General features: G+C 44.8%; 1 protein-coding gene across 1 annotated transcript; it reads left to right on the top strand.

Moving 5' to 3' along the window:
* The first annotated feature begins 6,410 nt into the window (after positions 1–6,410).
* On the top strand, positions 6,411–16,866 carry LOC128401594 (lipopolysaccharide-induced tumor necrosis factor-alpha factor homolog). The gene is made up of 5 exons (XM_053364832.1): positions 6,411–6,561; positions 13,550–13,756; positions 14,197–14,292; positions 15,234–15,393; positions 16,624–16,866. Exons 2-5 carry the CDS (start codon positions 13,564–13,566, stop codon positions 16,730–16,732), a joined length of 558 nt encoding a protein of 185 aa, XP_053220807.1. The 5' UTR covers positions 6,411–6,561; positions 13,550–13,563; the 3' UTR covers positions 16,733–16,866.
* Positions 16,867–17,904: the final 1,038 nt, after the last annotated feature.

Raw genomic sequence — 17,904 nt, 5'->3', positions numbered from 1 at the left:
ATGAGGCTTCAGGCACGCTCCCCATTCCGCAGAGTACCTGAACAGCAGCAGAAGAGTGAGAAATGTGTGCTACATTGCTACGTTTATTTCTAACTACTCAGGACAGAAAAGAATATGCATCTGCTCTCTGTGAGAGACAGAGAACAACAGGAAACAAAGAAACAGGAAACCAGTAACATCAACATCTGTCTCCTGTGAGGCTTCCAACAGTCTGGAATGTCAACAGAGTCTTGTGACTCCAAAACCTGCACAGTGGCATAACAGAAATCTAACAATCTAGTGCAATGCAGGAATATTTTTTTGCCCAACACTGGGCTCGAACCCATGATCATGAGATGAAGAGTCTCAAGCTCTACTGACTGAGCCATTCCACCGTTTTTTCTCCCTCTGTCACAGGCCTGGAACCTAACAGGGTCATCCAATGAAGCTAAGCACTGCATGGTCCTTCAGTGTGGTCCTTTGCGCAATGCGTAACCAAACTATGGAATTCAATACCACAAGAGGGAGTGACGTGGCATTAAGTGAGAATTAGAGCACTTTGATGAAGCATATCAATAACTACTAATCACAGGGGCACCTGTGAACTTGATGGACCATTGGCCTGATCCAGCAGCCATGCTCTTCTGATGTCCTTAATAAACAGCCAGGTTGCTGCCGCTCACTTCATTCCACGTCATCTAAATGGTAGGGTTGGCCCCAGTAACTATTTGTGAGAAGTATAATCCGTACATGACCCGATAACTTGTTGATGTTATAGATACACAACATTAATACACAATGCACAGCTACCTGAAGCTCGAATTTCAGCTCTAGGGCTTAAAATTTCAACACTCTTGGAGGGTGATCTGAACCTCACCCTAGCAAAGCTCTCCTAACATGGTTTGCTGCTGGCTGGGGCAAAAGGTGAGATGGTCTCTGCCTCCCATTCCAGGGACCAGCGCTGAGAAAACTTCTTGAACGAGGCACGGACTGGTGAGCTCTCGTGGATGTGAAATGGCCATCTTGTGCAAGCACCCGCAGTAAAGATTCCAGAGGGATGATAAAATTGGAAAAGGACAATAACCATCATGAGCAATAATTACAGCCCAATTTGTTTACCTGCTGTTGCTTCAGAACTTTATATTGATTTCTTTTTAGACCGGTTGGTCTAAACTAATTCCAATAACAATTTTCAAGAAGTCCAAGCATGGTTCCAGGAAAGGAAAAGCACAATAAATCAATCTGTGATCTTCCAGCTGATTCATAAACCCACCCAAGGTGGCCCAATGGAACAGCAATGCCTGGCTTTTGTTGACCTTCCTTCAGCAAAGAGAAGACTGTGACTGACATTATGCATTGATGGGTGCTTTGCCCTCTTAACCAAGTAGCTTTTTGTCAGGAGTGGAGAACATCTGTGTCCCTTCAGGTGTCACTGGGTCCCAGATACAGGCAGCCAGCATAGCTAAAGGCCAGGAATTATGGCATCTGAAGATCCACATAGTTTTCACAACACTTGACCTTTGAGTTGTGCTTTTCCCAGACCTGATAAATGATGGGGTGCAGCCAACTAAGTTCTATTCAGAGAAACCCCATTGAAATTAATGGACCTAAGTTAGTCCATTAAGTGGGTCTACTCTGAACAGGACTAGTATGGGATACTGAGAGGTGGATTTGGAGTTAAAAACACTGAAAGCTGTCAGACCATTTAGTTCAGTAATGTCTACCCTGGCTGGCAGCAGCCCTCTACAGTTTCAGGCAGAGCATCTTCCCACCTCTACCAAGAGATGTTGGTGATTGAACCAGGGACCTTCTGCATGCAAAGCAGATGTCCTATGATTGAGCTTCCCCATTACAAAATCTGCCATATTAGCATAGGTCCCAAGATCCAAACTTACCATAACAAATGCTTTTAAAAAAAATTAAATGTACACACAGATGTGCCTTTAAACATGTAGGCAGGGGTCAGCAAAATTTTCAGCAGGGGGCCGGTCCACTGTCCCTCAGACCTTGTGGGGGGCCAGACTATATTTTGAAGGGGGGAGAAATGAACAAAGTCCTATGCCCCACAAATAACCCAGAGATGCATTTTAAATAAAAGGACACATTCTACTCGTAAAAACACGCTGATTCCCAGACCGTCTGTGGGCTGGATTTAGAATGCAATTGGGCCGGATCTGGCCCCCGGGCCTTAGTTTGTCTATCCATGATGTAGAGGGCTTCCACCTGCTTTGTTTTTCCACAATGGGCGTAAGCTTTCTTTAAGCCTTTTTATTGGTCTGTAAACAGGACAGACAGCAGTGTTGCAACCACCTAATTGCTTGAACAATAAATTTTTTTGCAGCCCATGAGATAAGAAGCAAGGACCCACACCAAAGCCCATGCAAGCCCTTCTTGATAGGAGCCCCAGCCAAAAGATAACAGATGACGTCTTGGTGTTGAAAACTCCCAACAAGTTCAAAACAAAACAGGGTTTCCCACAAAGGTGCATGTACCTGAGAGGGTGAAACTCAGGTTGTTCCTTTCAAAGCCATCAGAAAACCCACATTAATTAAAGACAGCCAAAACTTTCCAAGCCTGGATATAATCAAGCTACTACAGTAAAGGCATAGCCTGCCTCTGGATGGGTGAGTTTGAGCAAATACAACCTCCCATAAAACCATCATTTGTGATACAAACACATCTGAGCAACAGGAGTCAGGAACGAGGAAGCTTTCTGGAAGATTCCTGGCAAGTTGTTGCGGGTGAGCAACAAGCCACAGTGAGCAGGCTGTGAAAAAAACTTGATGATTCTATGAGTCTATGATTCATTATGGAGGAAAGATCCCCCTCTGTGTATAGGGTGGTACATAAATTCAATAAATAATCACAATCATAATCATATTTGCTCAAAAACATATAATACAGTAGTGAACAAAAGTGAAGTAATTGTTTGCTAAATAGTCTCTCCAGTGTTTAGTTTCCATATGGCTCATTCCAATAGCCCACAAAACATCTCCCTGAAAATATATTGTTTCCTCATCACAGAAGGGAACCAAGGAAGCATCTAGTCCAGCCCTGTCTCTTCAAAGCTGCAACTGTCAGTTTGTCCATTATTGCCAGTTTAGCGCTTTTACATGAACAGGCAGTGGCTCATGAACATTCTGACAGAAATGATATTTGCGGCCATTTATTTATTTTATTGCCTTTATAGCCCACTGTTTTCCTCCAAAGAGCTCAAGATGGCGTACGCGATTTTCTCCATCCTCATTTAGTCCCCAAAACAACCCTGTGAGGTAGGTTAGGCTGAGAGGCAGCGAATGGGCCAAGGCCACCCAGTGAACTTCATGGCCGAGTGAGGATTTGAACCCTGGTCTTTCCCAGGCCCTAATCTGACACTTTAACCACTAAGCCACACTGGCTTTCATTGATTAATAAGATAGAAACTGGAGATCTTAATCCCTTCTTTATCTCATATCCAGTGAGGATGAAGTTTTAACGGTTTGCCAGGAGTTAGGATTTGCTTTGGGAGCTGGAAGCCCGGTTGAGAATCTTGGTTTCTGTTTCCCTCACTGAGCAGCAGCTGCAAGTCATGGGACTATGTTTTCATTCCACAGTTCAGTTACTGTAGGATTCCCACGGGAAAGGGAGACTGGATGTGATGTTCACTGGTTTCCTGTTTCTTTGTTCTGTCGTTTCTTTATTGGGAGTTGCTCTCCCAACAAAAGCTCATCGGTTTCCTGGGACTTTGCTTCCACCTGAACGCATTGGACTCCTACACCCATAGATGAGCTTTAATCAGGCTCCTCTGTGGGGATTATAGCTTGGATTCCCCAACCTTGTATGACTCCCATAGCATCAGTTGTGGCTGAAAAGTGTTTGGAAATTCGACCCTGCCCTCCAAACACACAAGCACACACAATCTGGAGTTTACTTGGCTCAGATCCAGTCCCAAATTGATTCAGGGGCTGAAGCTAATGTTTCATTTGTATATTTTTTTTTAAGTCTAATTAACTATGTGGCTGAGAGAGTAAAGAAGGGGAGGTTGCATCCCCATGTCCTCACTGAAGAGAGCAGGACTCAACCTGCTTCTGCACATTTGGGATAGCTCAGTCAGTAGAGCACGAGACTCGTAATCTCAAGGTCAGGAGTTCAAGCTCCACGTTCGGCAAAAAGATTCCTTCATTTCAGGGGGCTGGACTAGACGACCCTCAGGGTCCCTTACAATTCTATTATTCTATGCTCCATCTTCTTCTCACCTCACACCCAAGACCCTGCCCCTTGACAGCCTTGGATTACTCTGAGCAGCCTGACCTGACCTGAAGTTTTCTTGACCCAACTCGACAAAAGTCCCATTCCGCCTGAATCAAGATGATTTGGTTTGTGCTTTGTCCAAATCCTAACCCTAACCTTAATAATAGGTTGCATTCAGCTACGTTCTACTTAGAATAAGATCTAAGTCATCCAAGTCCATACATTTTAATGAGTCTCTTCTGCATATGACTCAATATGATCCATCTCAATTACTATTATTTGAATAGAAAGATAATGCACCTCAACAGAGTGAGGAACAAGATATTTAATGCACTGCAACACCACTTTAAGCAGTCACAGTTGCCCTCCCCTCCAAAAATGGGATCTGTAGTTTGTTAAAGAGTGCTGAGAATGGTTAGGAGACCTCTGCTCCCCTCTCACAATTCCCAGGGTTTTGTGAGAAGAGGGAGTGACTGCTGAACCACTCTGGAAATTGTAGCTCTTGGAGGGGAATAGCGGGTCTCCTAAGAACTCCAAGCACCCTTAACAAACTACATTTCCCAGAATTCATTAGGGGAAGCCATGGGTGTTTAAAGGGGTATCAAAGTGTTTTAAATGTTTCCTGTCAATGTGGCCGAGGTGACTAGTATTCCTGCTCAGTCAGCTGTCAAGGTGCTAAAACTGTCAATGGGCAACTTCAAGCCCTCCCCACTCCTCCAGCTTGAGGGTGCTTGCTTCTTATAGTTCTTAACCTTAAAATCAGATTTGTGCCGCATCTGCACTATACATTAAAGACTGCATTGTATCCTGTTTTATACGTATAGGGGAGGAATAGCCTTGTGATGAGAAAGCCCTTCAAAGGATTCCTTCAAATAGAGGACGGTCCTCTGTAAAGGACAGCAAGGCGACCTTACATACAAAACATGATTTTCCATAACATTCAACATTTCTCTGATGAAAATAGGGACGTCCTAAGGAAAAGCGGGACATTCCGGTATCAAATCAGAAACTGGGACAGCTGCTGTAAATCCAGAACTGTCCCTGAAAAATAGGGACACTTGGTGGGTCTGGATTTTCTTGCAGTGAAAAGAGTTGCAAATAGAGAAGATCTTCACAGCCCTTTGGGTCCCTTCCAGATCTACAGTTCTATGCTTCTATATAGCTGTGGTCCTGGCAGATTTCAGCAGCTTCCATTGCACAGAATCTGAATTGGTTGACAGTTTTTCCACTGGAGGGGGATATCTCTTGGGGGGGGGGATGGGGACTTCGAAAGTAAGCCATTTGTGTGTCAGGGCCATGAAAAGTTAACTTCAAAACTGTAAAACCAATCAAATGACACATTTACACCTTTGTAGGGTGGCGCTGTGGGTTAAACCACAGAGCCTAGGACTTGCCAATCAGAAGGTCAGCGGTTCGAATCCCCGTGATGGTGTGAGCTCCTGTTGCTCGGACCCTGCTCCTGCCAACCTAGCAGTTCGAAAGCACGTCAAAGTGCAAGTAGATAAATAGGTACCGCTCCGGCGGGAAGGTAAACGGCGTTTCTGTGCGCTGCTCTGGTTCACCAGAAGCGGCTTAGTCATGCTGGCCACATGACCCGGAAGCTGTACGCCGGATCCCTCAGCCAATAAAGCGAGATGAGCACCGCAACCCCAGAGTCGGCCACGACTGGACCTAATGGTCAGGGGTCCCTTTACCTTTACTTAGGTCGTATCACGAGATGTCATTAAAAAAGAAAACCCGTTCTCCACTGGGTGTTCTGTTTTGAAGTTTTGAGGAGCCATGGCCACTCTTTAAGCTAAAGAAGATGTTTTCTTCATGAGTGAACTTTGAAATGGAATTTGCCCAGGAGGGTGGAAGTGCAAGCGGGTCAGGCCTTGGACTTGTGCCTGTGTTGATCTAATAATAGTGAACACCTTTCCGTGTTGTGGTTCTTCTGTTTAAAGAAAGCCTTGAGCAAATGCTCTGGGGATTATCTTCAATTACCTTCCATGTCAAGCATGAACCCAAATAGCTGGCATGGGATGAATGAGCCACAACCCAGCTCTCCCAGCAAACTCGTTCCCCGACATTCCTTAATAGGATGTTTGGAACAAGCCAAGTGTATGGAGGAGGCTGGAGCACTTGGCTAACCTGGGGGGGTAATTAAATGCTACCTGCCTACCTACCTGCCAACAGTCCCTTCCTGTCATTTTAAACTGGGATAAGCCATCTGTCAGCATCCTCATCTCTACAAGGGCAACACCATGCTCTTCCCCTTCCCTGGGACAACGACAGCATCCAACCTGAGGATAAAGTGATTGGAAATTTTGGGAGGGGAAACCGGTCATCTCATCTTGTTCACAGTCTACTGAGGTATGGAATTTCCTTAAGTTTGCTGTTCCGTTGCGTTGGTGGGGAAATGAAACAGAAGTTGCAGCAATGAAAGCAATAGTTAACTATATTTCACTCTGAGTAGACCCACTGAAAGGAATGGAGCAAAGCTAACCTTGTCCATTCACTTCAGTGGGTCTACTCTGAATAGGACTAGCATTGGATACAATCCCCCCCAAGGTGCGAGGTTTGTCAGAATTGATACAACACCATCAACAGATCGGCCACTTGGCAGAGATTCCTAAGCAAAACATTGATGAGTCTCTTCTAAATGCTGGATGAGGGTAAATGTTAGTTCTTTATAACTGTATATATTAGGGCTGTGTTTTGTTTATTTTAATATATTTATATTGAATCAGAAAAGCCTCTAATAAGCCATAGTTTGCAGTTTCATCCAAACTGGGAAACTATGGTCAACAGATCTAGAACAAGTCAGGATATTAAACCAACTTCAGCTTATGGCTTTACATCCTGGCTTGTTCCGAAACTGGCAATCATAGTTTCCCAGTTTGGGTGAAATGGGAAAAACTGGCAGCTTCCTGGCTTCTTTGCTCCTGCCACATAGGGGTGTATGCGTGAGAAAATCTCTCATTCAGATCTTGGCTGAATAATGTTCTGTGATGAAACTCCAGGTGGTTCACACTGGAATTCCCAAGAGGAGCTCTTGGTCTATAGCTCCCATGAGCATTGGCCATACTGGGAGAAGACGGACACATGGTTCCCCATCCTTGGTTTATGACGTGTGGGCTAACAGCAGCAGTGCAAGACTTTGCTAGGATGGGATTTTATTCCCAAGCTATGTTTGGATGACCATATCTCAGTTTATTCAGCCAAGATATGTACAAGACTTTTCTGTGCCTGCCTGCAGTCCCTGTGCACCTACCTTTTGAAGAACCAAGAAAGTTGTCAATTAAATACAGTTTCCCCCGTTTTGCCCAAATTGGGAAACTTAGGTTACCAGCTTCAGAACAAGTCAGGATGTTAAAGCCAAAAGTTGAAGTTGGTTTAATAGCCTGACTTGTTCCAAAGCTGGTAACCAGAATTTCCCAGTTTGGATGAAACTGGAAACTACGATTTATTAAAGGCTTTTCTGATTAAATTGTGGCTCACACAAAGAGAGAAGATTCTGCCTGTGCAGGGAAAAGATTCATTCATATCTTACAAAGCTGAGACATGGTGATTCAACCAGCTCCATAATGGCTTAATTTAGGGTTGCCATACATTACAGATTTCCTGGACATAGCTGGCCATTGTCCATCAGAAACAGTGTCCGGGCAGAAATATGGGGGGGATTTTCACTTTTTGAAATATGGCAACCCTAACTTAAATTGTCACGAAGACTTAAGCTTAAGTCTTTCTTTAAAAAAGAAAAAGATACCAGCTTTACCAGCTTATAAAGTCAAATCTGAAAAGACTTAAAACTGGAACGGATGGTGGAGGATTAATGAGAATTCTTAAACTTGGCTTTTAACTTCTGATATGAATCTATGGTGCAGCCACACTTGAAATAACGATGGACAGTGCTGGATGCCTCACCTCAAAAGTGGTGTTGTAGTGTTTAGAGCTACAAACTTTTCATGCTGGTGACACCTTTTAGACATGCGTCATTTTGTGACACAGTAATTCTTTTTACTAGCAAACCAGAGGTTAAATTAATCTCTTTCCAGCCCCGGGAGGAGCACAGGGAGCATTTGCTCAACACACCTACACACGGCAGCCGACACACTAATGTGTCAAGACACACAGTTTGGAAAGGTCTGAGCTGGGGTATGGACTAGGCCTGGGAGACCAGGACTCAAATCATCACTCAGCCATGAAGCTCAGTGGGTGACCTAGGGCTAGTCAATGCCTCTCAGCCTAACTTACCTCACAGGACTGTGGGGATTAAATGAGGAAGGGGAGAACCATGTAGCGCTTTGAGCTCCTTGGAGAAAAATAGATTGAAAAGGTTCTGAAAAAGGCAACCAAATTTATCAAGGGGTTGGAGCAACTTCCCTATGAAGAAAGTTGGACAGCGTTTGGGGCTTTTCAGTTTGGAAAAAAGGCAGGAAAGAAGGACATGAAGAAAGGTGTATCAAATCTGAGAAATTCGACATAGAAATATTTTTCTCCATTTGGAAACACTAGAAACTGGTAGTCATCCAATAGAGACAGAGAGAGAACTGAAAGGGCAGCCTGATTGGTGGTTTGGAGGTAAGACTATTGGAGAACTCCATTAGAAGCGGAAAGAGGAGTAGAAATTGCTACGGGTTCCATATTTGGAGGTCAGGAATGGAAATTATGCAAGCAAATACAAGTGGTGTTTTTTACTGCTGCTTTTTTAAGTCCACAAATTTTATGTAAATAATTGTGTGTCGTTGTCTGCATTGACAATACATTCCACTGAAATGCATTGAAATTGATTACACAGTTATTAATTATGCCAGCTTTGGCCATAGCCAATTGTGAGGCTAGCAAACTACTTTTAGCGGAAACAAACTGCAGTGAAACGGAAGCAGTGCTGATAGCAGTGAACACTCGATGGGATGAGAATAGCTGCTACTCCTCCCAACCCTAGTTGCAGGAATGAATTGACACAAGCTGCCTTCTGCAGAGTCGTGCCATTGGTCCATCCAGCTCAGTATTGTCCACCCTAACTGAAAATGACTCTCCAAGACCTCCCACAGAGGTTTCACCCCATCTCTTTGCTGCTGGGGGTTCCTTAACTGGAGAAGACAGGACAGAACAAGGTTCATACCTGTGCAAAGCACATGCCCCTCCACTAAGGCCCCATCTGAGCCTTACATTTAAAGCATCATTGTGCCACCTTAAACCACCATGGCTTCCTCAAAGAATCTTGGGAACTGTAGTTTGCTTAGGATGCTGAAAGTTGCTAGAGGACTCCTGTTCCCTTCAGGCAGCTAGCTCCATTTCCCAGAGTTTCCTGGGCAGATGGATTGATTGCTAAACCATTCCGGGAACTGAAGCTCTGGGAGAATGGGCATCAACACCTTTCAGCACCTACAGTGGTATAATTGGGCGGAAGCAGTGATGGTTCAAAGTGGTATGATATTGCTTTTAATGCATAGTGCATATGGGGCCTGAGTGATGTTCTCCTCCCACTGGAGGAGGAGAGGTATCTGTAATGACAGGCAAGTCTATTTCTGGCTTCATTGCACATAGTGATCTCATGGGGCAATATAATAATAAATAATAAAATTTTAATTATATCCCGCCCTCCCCAGCCAAAGCCGGGCTCAGAGCCTCTTGCCTCTCTGTCCTGCCCCTCCCCTTTCATCTAGGCAGGTAGCCCTAAGCCAGGCTTCCTCAACCTCAGCCCTCCAGATGTTTTGAGTCTACAATTCCCATCATTCCTGACCACTGGTCCTGTTAGCTAGGGATCATGGGAGTTGTAGGCCAAAAACATCTGGAGGGCTGAGGTTGAGGAAGCCTGCCCTTGGGGCAGTGGGGACCAGTGCCTTGGCTTGTTTTCTCACAGGTGCAGGGGGAAAGGCATGTGAACCAGTGCTGCATGCATTTGCTCTGCGTTGAGGTTATGTAGAATTATTTCCCCCTGTATTAATGATGATGATGGTGCCTTTGAAGACCAGTTGCTGGCAATCCCAAGTGGGAGAGCTACTGTTTCATGCATGTCCTGCCTGTTGGCTTTGCTTTAGGATCATCTGGTTGGCCATGGCGGGGGGGGGGCAGGATTCCAGACTGGATAGGTTTGCCCCAACAAGGCTCTTCTTATGTCCATAGTGGCTGTATAGAACCTTCAGGATCAGAGGAGGTATATCTGTAAATACTGCTTGCTGTGAACCGTAAGTGGGGGAAATGCTCCTTCAATCTTGCTTTTGTACTTCCCAGAGCCATCCAGTTGGTCATTTTGGAAAGAGCATGCTGGGTTAGATAAGCCTCTAACTAGCCTGTTCTAGAGGGACGCGGGTGGCGCTGTGGGTTAAACCACAGAGCCTAGGACTTGCCGATCAGAAGGTTGGCGGTTCGAATCCCCTCGATGAGGTGAGCTCCTGTTGCTCGGTCCCTGCTCCTGCCAACCTAGCAGTTCGAAAGCACGTCAAAGTGCAAGTAGATAAATAGGTACCGCTCTGGTGGGAAGGTAAACGGCGTTTCCGTGTGCTGCTCTGGTTCACCAGAAGCGGCTTCGTCATGCTGGCCACATGACCCGGAAGCTGTACGCCGGCTCCCTCGGCCAATAACGCGAGCGCCGCAACCCCAGAGTCGGCCACAACTGGACCTAATGGTCACCGATCCCTCTACTTTTAGCCTGATCTAGTTGGAGGGATTTTTTCTTAAATGAATAATTACTCACTAATTTCTCTTTAAGTGGGCTGTCTCCGGACTGTCAGCATTTCTGTGAGCGGAATTCAAGCATATCCAGGAAAATTTAGGTTTTGCTAAATTTGTTGCGTATTTAGCAGATTACTTGCACTGCGGAAAGAGTGCTGGGGAGACCATACGTTCAGGAAACAACAAAGAAAAGCAAAAATAACTTTCGCTTGGCTTTAATTACAAAAACAAAAACTCCTCTTACATTAAATTACATTACATCTATAAGTATGACCCATCCATCAACCCATTCACCAGGGTACTGAGAGAGGTACATGCTGCTCTTTACATACTGCACCCAACTGCTGACACAGCTTAATTAACACAACTTAACAGCACCTGCTATACTGCTTTACAGTTGTAAAACGAGGTCATAATATTTGCTCTGGCCTTTAAAGAGATACACATCTTGTGAAACAATAATGAACCTTAGTATTTAAAGAAAACATTCACCAAATTTATACATCCTGCCATATCCTAGCACAACAAATCTGCACTTAAAAATAAACAGAGTTTTGTGGTTAAGAAAGTGACAGGGAAATGTATTGAAAAAATGAATAAGATGAAGACTTGCATAAACAGCCTGTGAGGAACTTGGGGCGATCGCCTACTGTTTTATAACCACCCCACAAACAAATCAGAATGAATGTTCAATAATGCCTTGCCTTCTGCAACATATGATTGCCTTAATCACAGCACATTAGTGGTTCTGTGATTCTTCCTCACTGTTCCTGCATTATTGCCATCTAAAAGGCCCTTGCCCACCCCACAAATATTTGTGGTTTGAAAAGCTACAGGAATTTAGCAGGACACGCATCTTTTGCAAACGAAGTAGTGTGGGAGCCCCAAAACTTTTGTAGGTACAAATGGTATTGAATGCATGATCTTGTGCAACCACTGCGATAACATCATGAGCATAAACCTTGCCGAATGTGCAATAAAAAGGATGTTGGGAGAGGCTCATAATCTAAACTGTATTTTAATACTTTGTTAGAAGCCGCCCAGAGTGGCTTGGGAAAACCAGCCAGATGGGCGGGGTATAAATAATATATTATTATTATTATTATTATTATTATTATTATTATTATTATTATTATTAACTCCATGTAAGCCTTGGGCAAGCCAATATTGGCAAACGATCAATATATAAGTCCTATAGAGAAGCCCCAGTTACGTAAAAGCAAGCTACAGTCATACCTTGGAAGTCAAATGGAATCTGTTCCAGACATCTGTTCGACTTCCAAAGCGTTCAAAAACCAAAGCACAGCTTCTGATTGGCTGCAGGAAGTTCCTGCAGCCAATCGGAAGCTGTGGAAACCCCATCGGATGTTCGGCTTCCAAAAGAACATTCAAAAACCAGAACAGCCACTTCCATGTTTCGATCGTTCGGGAGCCAAAGTGTTCGAGAACTAGGTTGTCTGTATATGTGGGGCACTCAGGTCCTGCCTGTGGGGTTCCTGCTGGGATGTTGTTTGACCACTGTGAGAACAGGGCATACTGGACTAGATGGGCCACTGACCTGATCCAGTAGAGCTCTTTGTAATGTTCTTACATTCAGCTTTAGATTCATCAACCTACATACTGAGGAAGGGCTGCAGGTCCCAGGCTTATCCTTTCACTGCACATTTCTTAAACCTTTACCATATATTTGCACTGTGGTAGTGCTCCTGTTGTGACCCACCTTGTATCATGCCATAGCCAGTGATGCTGAAGACCAGTGATGTTGACAATACTGAGCTAGATGGAGCACTGGATGTAGCTGCGGCAGAGCATCTGCTCTCCATATAGGAGGTCCCTTCTTCCATCCTAGGACCTTCCCTGGTATTGACAATCTCCATCGTCAAGTTGCTACATAAGCATGCATAGATTAACTTAGAGATTGCTGGCATGAAGAAACAATTGCATCACACACAGGTGATTTAGCTCAGGTGCAAGGCTACATAGTGCGTTCAGGACAGATGAAAGGTCCAAACCACAGGCTTCTTGAGCTGCAGCTTGTTCTCAGTTGCATCAGCACTGCAAATGAGTTGCATCGTCCAACAACCATGTCATTAGGATGCCACAAGAGTCTTTGATTTTTTGCTACATTGTATGTTGGTGTAGGGGGTGGGAGGAAGAGAGAGCATTTCCTTACTGGCAGGCCTGCTTTTTGTACAATGACCCCCTGCTCTGGAACAGATAATGATGGGGTACCCAGACATCGTGGAAGTCAGATGCCTGAGGCTGCACACCCTAGACCAGCCGCTGGTCCTGCTTGCTATGAATGATGGGAGTTGTAGTCCAAAAACATCCAGGGACTCTAGGGGAGGGATAGAAAACCTGCGACTCTCCAGATGTTGGACTCCAACTCCCATCAGACTCCAGATGGAAATCTTGGAGGCAGCCACTGCCAGTCACTGTAGCTAGATGAACCATTGGTCACATTTGGTACAAAGCAACTTCCTATGTGTCATTTCAGAAATACTTTATGGAACCACCACAATAGTTTCAAAGATGTTCACACTGGGTAATCTGACATTGGTGATGTCCTGATTTTGCACCTGATCTCCTTGGTAGAAACCTATGTGTATGTTGCCTCTCTCCCTAATTCAGTGAAATATTAGCTTCCACCCCTTACCTACCTTTGCTGTATCACTTGCAGACAAACCACCAGAAATGGAGCAACAAAAAAAGACCGTCTCGATCCCCATGATGCCCCTGGCACAGCAGCCGGAACCATTTGCACCAGGATATTCATCACCATACCCACAACAGTCATCATATAATCCGGAACCTTACGCCCAGGAACCTTACGCCCAGGAACCCTATGCACCAGATCCATTCTGGCCAGAACCTTCTACTTCATCAGGTAGGCAGCCATAAATGCACAAGTGGCAAATGTTATAGGATGCACAGAAACACACTCACAAGTGGGCAGCTTTAGTCCAAACTAAATTAGGAAGGTTGGTCACTTGCCAGCCCCACGTTCAATACTACTAACAGAAGCTATGACCCACACTCTGTCCCAGGCACTAGATGGGTTATTCCCTTGTACGCCTCCTTCTGGCAACTCCAGCAGCCAAGCTGGCACCAAACGTATTGCTCCGCTTTCCTATGGACCACATCAGCGAGGCTGAGCAGGGGAGGTGACTTCACTGAAGGTGCATTCATTGTCTCTCGAGACAGATGCCAACAACAACAGATGGGTTATATTGCAGTTATTTAGCAGGGCTCTTCGTACGTTCTCAGCTGAAGCTGCCTGGGAAATCCTATGCAACTAAAGGTTCTTTTATTTTTCTTTTGGTGCAGGTGGCTATGGCTATGGAAAAAGCGGTGATGGCTACGACTGTCCATCTCCACCACCATATTCATGTCAAGATGTCCCTTGTGATCAAGTAGGACCAAGTATGTGTTAGAAACCTATACAGATCGGATTACTGTGATGTGCTGGGGAGGCGGATTTCCATGGGCTTGATCCGGAAACTGCAGTTAGTGCAAAATGCTGCAGCACAGTTGCTGACCAGATCAAGATCCCATCAGAATATAACACTCCTGGCTCAGTCATCTGCACTGGCTGCCAATTTTTTACTGAGCCAGATTCAAGGTGTTAGTATATATTTTTTAAAAACAAACAAACCTGTAACTGCTTGAGATCAGTTAACTTGAAGGCTCACCTTGTACCATATATGCCCACTTAACCATTATAACATGTGGAGCTCGGATTTCCTTTTAAAGCATCACTTGTAGGAAATTGATCTTTGGCAACTGGAACTCTCTGCCCATTGGCATTAGGCAGGTACCATCACTGTCCTCTTTTCAGTAACAGATTAAAACCTGGGTAGGCAAACCTACCCAGACCAGTGTGTTGACATTTATATTCCAGTTGTTTTAATGACCTTCTGCCCAGAGGTGAGTAACTGCTGGTCTGTGGGCAATATAGGGCTCCACACCCACCCCACAACCTCTTTCCCTTGCCAAAGCCTCTACCCAGCACCACGTTTAGACTTGAAAACATCCACATCACATGGGTGCCAATAGAAGGGGTTTTTGAAGCCTAAGTTATTGTTTTCTCCAAGCAACTCAAGGTAGCGTAAACTGTCCCCCAACCGTCCTCATTATATCCTCACACCCACCCAGTGGGGTAGGTTTGGCTGAGAGACAGTAACTGGCCCAGTGAGCTTGATGTGAAGGAAAGAATTAAACCCTTCTAGTCCAACAACTCAGAGTGGCTGCTATATCACAAACGCCGTGGGGAGGTATTCTCGATGGATGGGCTGCAGCTGGGAAGTGATAGTGGAACAAAGGTAAATGCTCAGACAGAACAATTTTGTTTTTGCAACTCCTAGTTGAAATGGACTCTGGTCCTCCGGTGGTGGTTGCGGGAATCTTCTCAAGCAAGCCAGCGTCCACCATCTGCCCTTGCTGCCGCCAGATCATTACGACGGAGGTCGTCTATCGTGTAGGAACTCTGACATACATAGCTTGCAGTGCTGTGTGTGTGATGGGGTGAGTGCTTTTTCTATACAAAGAGATGTACGTAGACAGAATGTAATTCCACAATTAAAGCCAGTGCTAGATGAAACGTGAATGTCCTCTTGCCCTGCAGGGAAGCTTGCCTGGTGCCAGCAAACAGGGGTGGGCATGGGCAAACAACTGCAACACACTGGGAGTCCTTGGTTGTCCTCCTGGAAAGACCCTGCTCTTTTGACACTAGGCACGGTCTGTCTGGGAATGCAGATATATACCGTATTTTTTGCTCTATAAGACTCACTCCCCCCCCCTAAAAAGTAAGGGGAAATGTGTGTGCGTCTTATGGAGCGAATGCAGGCTGCGCAGCTATCCCAGAAGTCAGAACAGCAAGAGGGATTGCTGCTTTCGCTGTACAACGATCACTCTTGCTGTTCTGGCTTCTCAGATTCAGAATATTTGTTTCTTGTTCTCCTCCTCCAAAAACTAGGTGCGTCTTGTGGTCTGGTGCGTCTTATAGAGCGAAAAATATGGTATTTCTCCCACTGAAAGCAGGAAAGAGGCCGTTCCTCATGGTCCAAATGGATGGATGCTCTTGAATGCTAAAGAATACACTCCACATTTGGCATTTGGCAGTATTTGGGAAAACATAAGTAATCTTGCTTGAATTTGAAGCCTTGTGAGATTTCGTTCCTTGCAAAATGCATGCACATGCAACACACACAGAAGAGTGCCTCCTCCTTCAAAGGCAAGGCAGATATCAAAAAGGGGAGATAAAAATTTCTGTCTCTGTATGAGAGCATCCTAACTTCCTAAAGGAAAGGACTACAGGTAAATCACCTGCTTTGCATGCAGAAGGTCTTAGGTTTAATCCCAAGCATCTCCCAGGTAGGGCTGGGAGACACCGCACCACCACCACCTCCTGAAACTCTGTAAAGCCACTGCCAGTTAGTGTAGACAATATTAACATATATTGACCATACATACATTGACTCAGAAGGCTGCTTCCTCTGTTCTTAAGAGGGCCTTTTCAGATCCTAGTGAGTCTTGCCTGACATCCACCTAGTTATCTTGTAGGCACCAAACACCTTTCATTTGCCCAGTCTTTTAAAGAGCATTCTATTGCTGAGATTTTCTCTCTTGTGTTTTATTAGTGTTATTGGGGTTATATTTTTAAAACTGTCAAACGATTGCAAACTGTCCTGAAATCAAATTTTTGATGAAGTAATAAAAACAATCCTCTTTAAAACTTTCTGCCCTCTCTCCCAGAGGCTGCATGGGCTGTTGCCTCATACCTTTCATGACGAATTGTTGCAAGGACGTAGACCATTACTGCCCTAAATGCAGGTACCACATCTACCGATACAAGAGACTATAGACGCCTGGAAGAAAAGCCATTTGAGGCCAACTCGCAGGAAATCAAGCTGGAAGAGAATCTCCTTTCCTTCGGTGAAATCATGCATTGACTCTTGGGACTGTTCCGGGTGCAGAATTGCTCAGCAGTTTCCCACTCCTGCCAGCTTTTAATAATAATAAATTTTATTTATATCCTGCCCTCCCCAGCCGAAGCCGGGCTCAGAGCGGCTAACATCAAATTTTCAGTTAAGCTTGCCTGCAATGGGTTGCTGCAGTCTCTTTGCCCCTGCTGACCCCAGAAGGATGAAGCAGGAAGAGGCTGTTGGTAGGTTGGTCAACAGCTTGTGTACGGAACCTCTTGGCTTTTTGCCTGGGCTTTGGAATCAGGCACCCCTTGATTTCATACTTGCCTCGCATCCTTGTTAGCCTTATTCCCTGAACCAAGCACAGCCATTCTTAGCCTGTGGCCTGGTTGATCATGCACAAACTCCCAATTCAGAAATTGCACAAGAACCTTTTGCTCCAGTTTTCCCAAAGTTCCTTTAGAACACACCTATTTCTGTGACTGTAAGTTGTTTTGCAGCCCTCCAGGTCTCTCCACCTGCCCCTTGAGACTCTCCCCAGACCACACCTTTCACCAGCATTGCTTCATTCCTTTTGTTTTTGTTTTTTGCCTGGCTGGAATATGTCCTTGAAATCCTATATTTATTTGCCTGAATGGATCAGAGAGGGGTGTGGGTTTATAATTTTTACTGTACTGTACAGACTACTGTACAAAGGTTACACTTGTTGATCTGCCAGTTTTGCCTCTGGTCCTAGCCACTGCTGCCATGTGGCCCTTACGAGGTTGTCTCAGAAGGAATGTGGCCCTTCGGCTGAAAAGGGTCTGAGCTTAGCAAATCACTTTTCTTTCATTCTCTCCCAGCCTGTTTGCATTTTGGAAATGGATGGTGAAAGGTTTTAGGAAGTTTATAACAAGTTGTGACTATTTATAGAGCTCCTTACTTTGATGCACACCAAAGCTTTAGATCTTTGTGTAATTTATGCAGGAGAAATATTACATTGTTTAGAAAAAAAGAGAAATGTTTCTGGATCATCTTTTGTACCTCCATGGCACTTCATTTTCCTGTGTGCAGCCTTTGCATTATTCAGAAATTATAAGAAACCATTAAAAAAAATGATATGTTGTTAAAA

The sequence above is a fragment of the Podarcis raffonei genome, chromosome 14, assembly GCF_027172205.1.
Source record: "Podarcis raffonei isolate rPodRaf1 chromosome 14, rPodRaf1.pri, whole genome shotgun sequence".
NCBI classification, from domain to species: Eukaryota; Metazoa; Chordata; class Lepidosauria; order Squamata; family Lacertidae; genus Podarcis; species Podarcis raffonei.
Note: the sequence above shows the minus strand (reverse complement) of the source record. Positions and strands in the feature narration are given on the sequence as shown.

Bases quoted from the DNA above. Each gene is read 5' to 3' on its own strand.
- LOC128401594 (XM_053364832.1), top strand. From the start codon at position 13,564: ATGGAGCAACAAAAAAAGACCGTCTCGATCCCCATGATGCCCCTGGCA. The intron at 14,293-15,233 runs GTATGTGTTAGA...TGCAACTCCTAG, and splicing joins TTGTGATCAAGTAGGACCAA to TTGAAATGGACTCTGGTCCT. The intron at 15,394-16,623 runs GTGAGTGCTTTT...CCTCTCTCCCAG, and splicing joins AGTGCTGTGTGTGTGATGGG to AGGCTGCATGGGCTGTTGCC.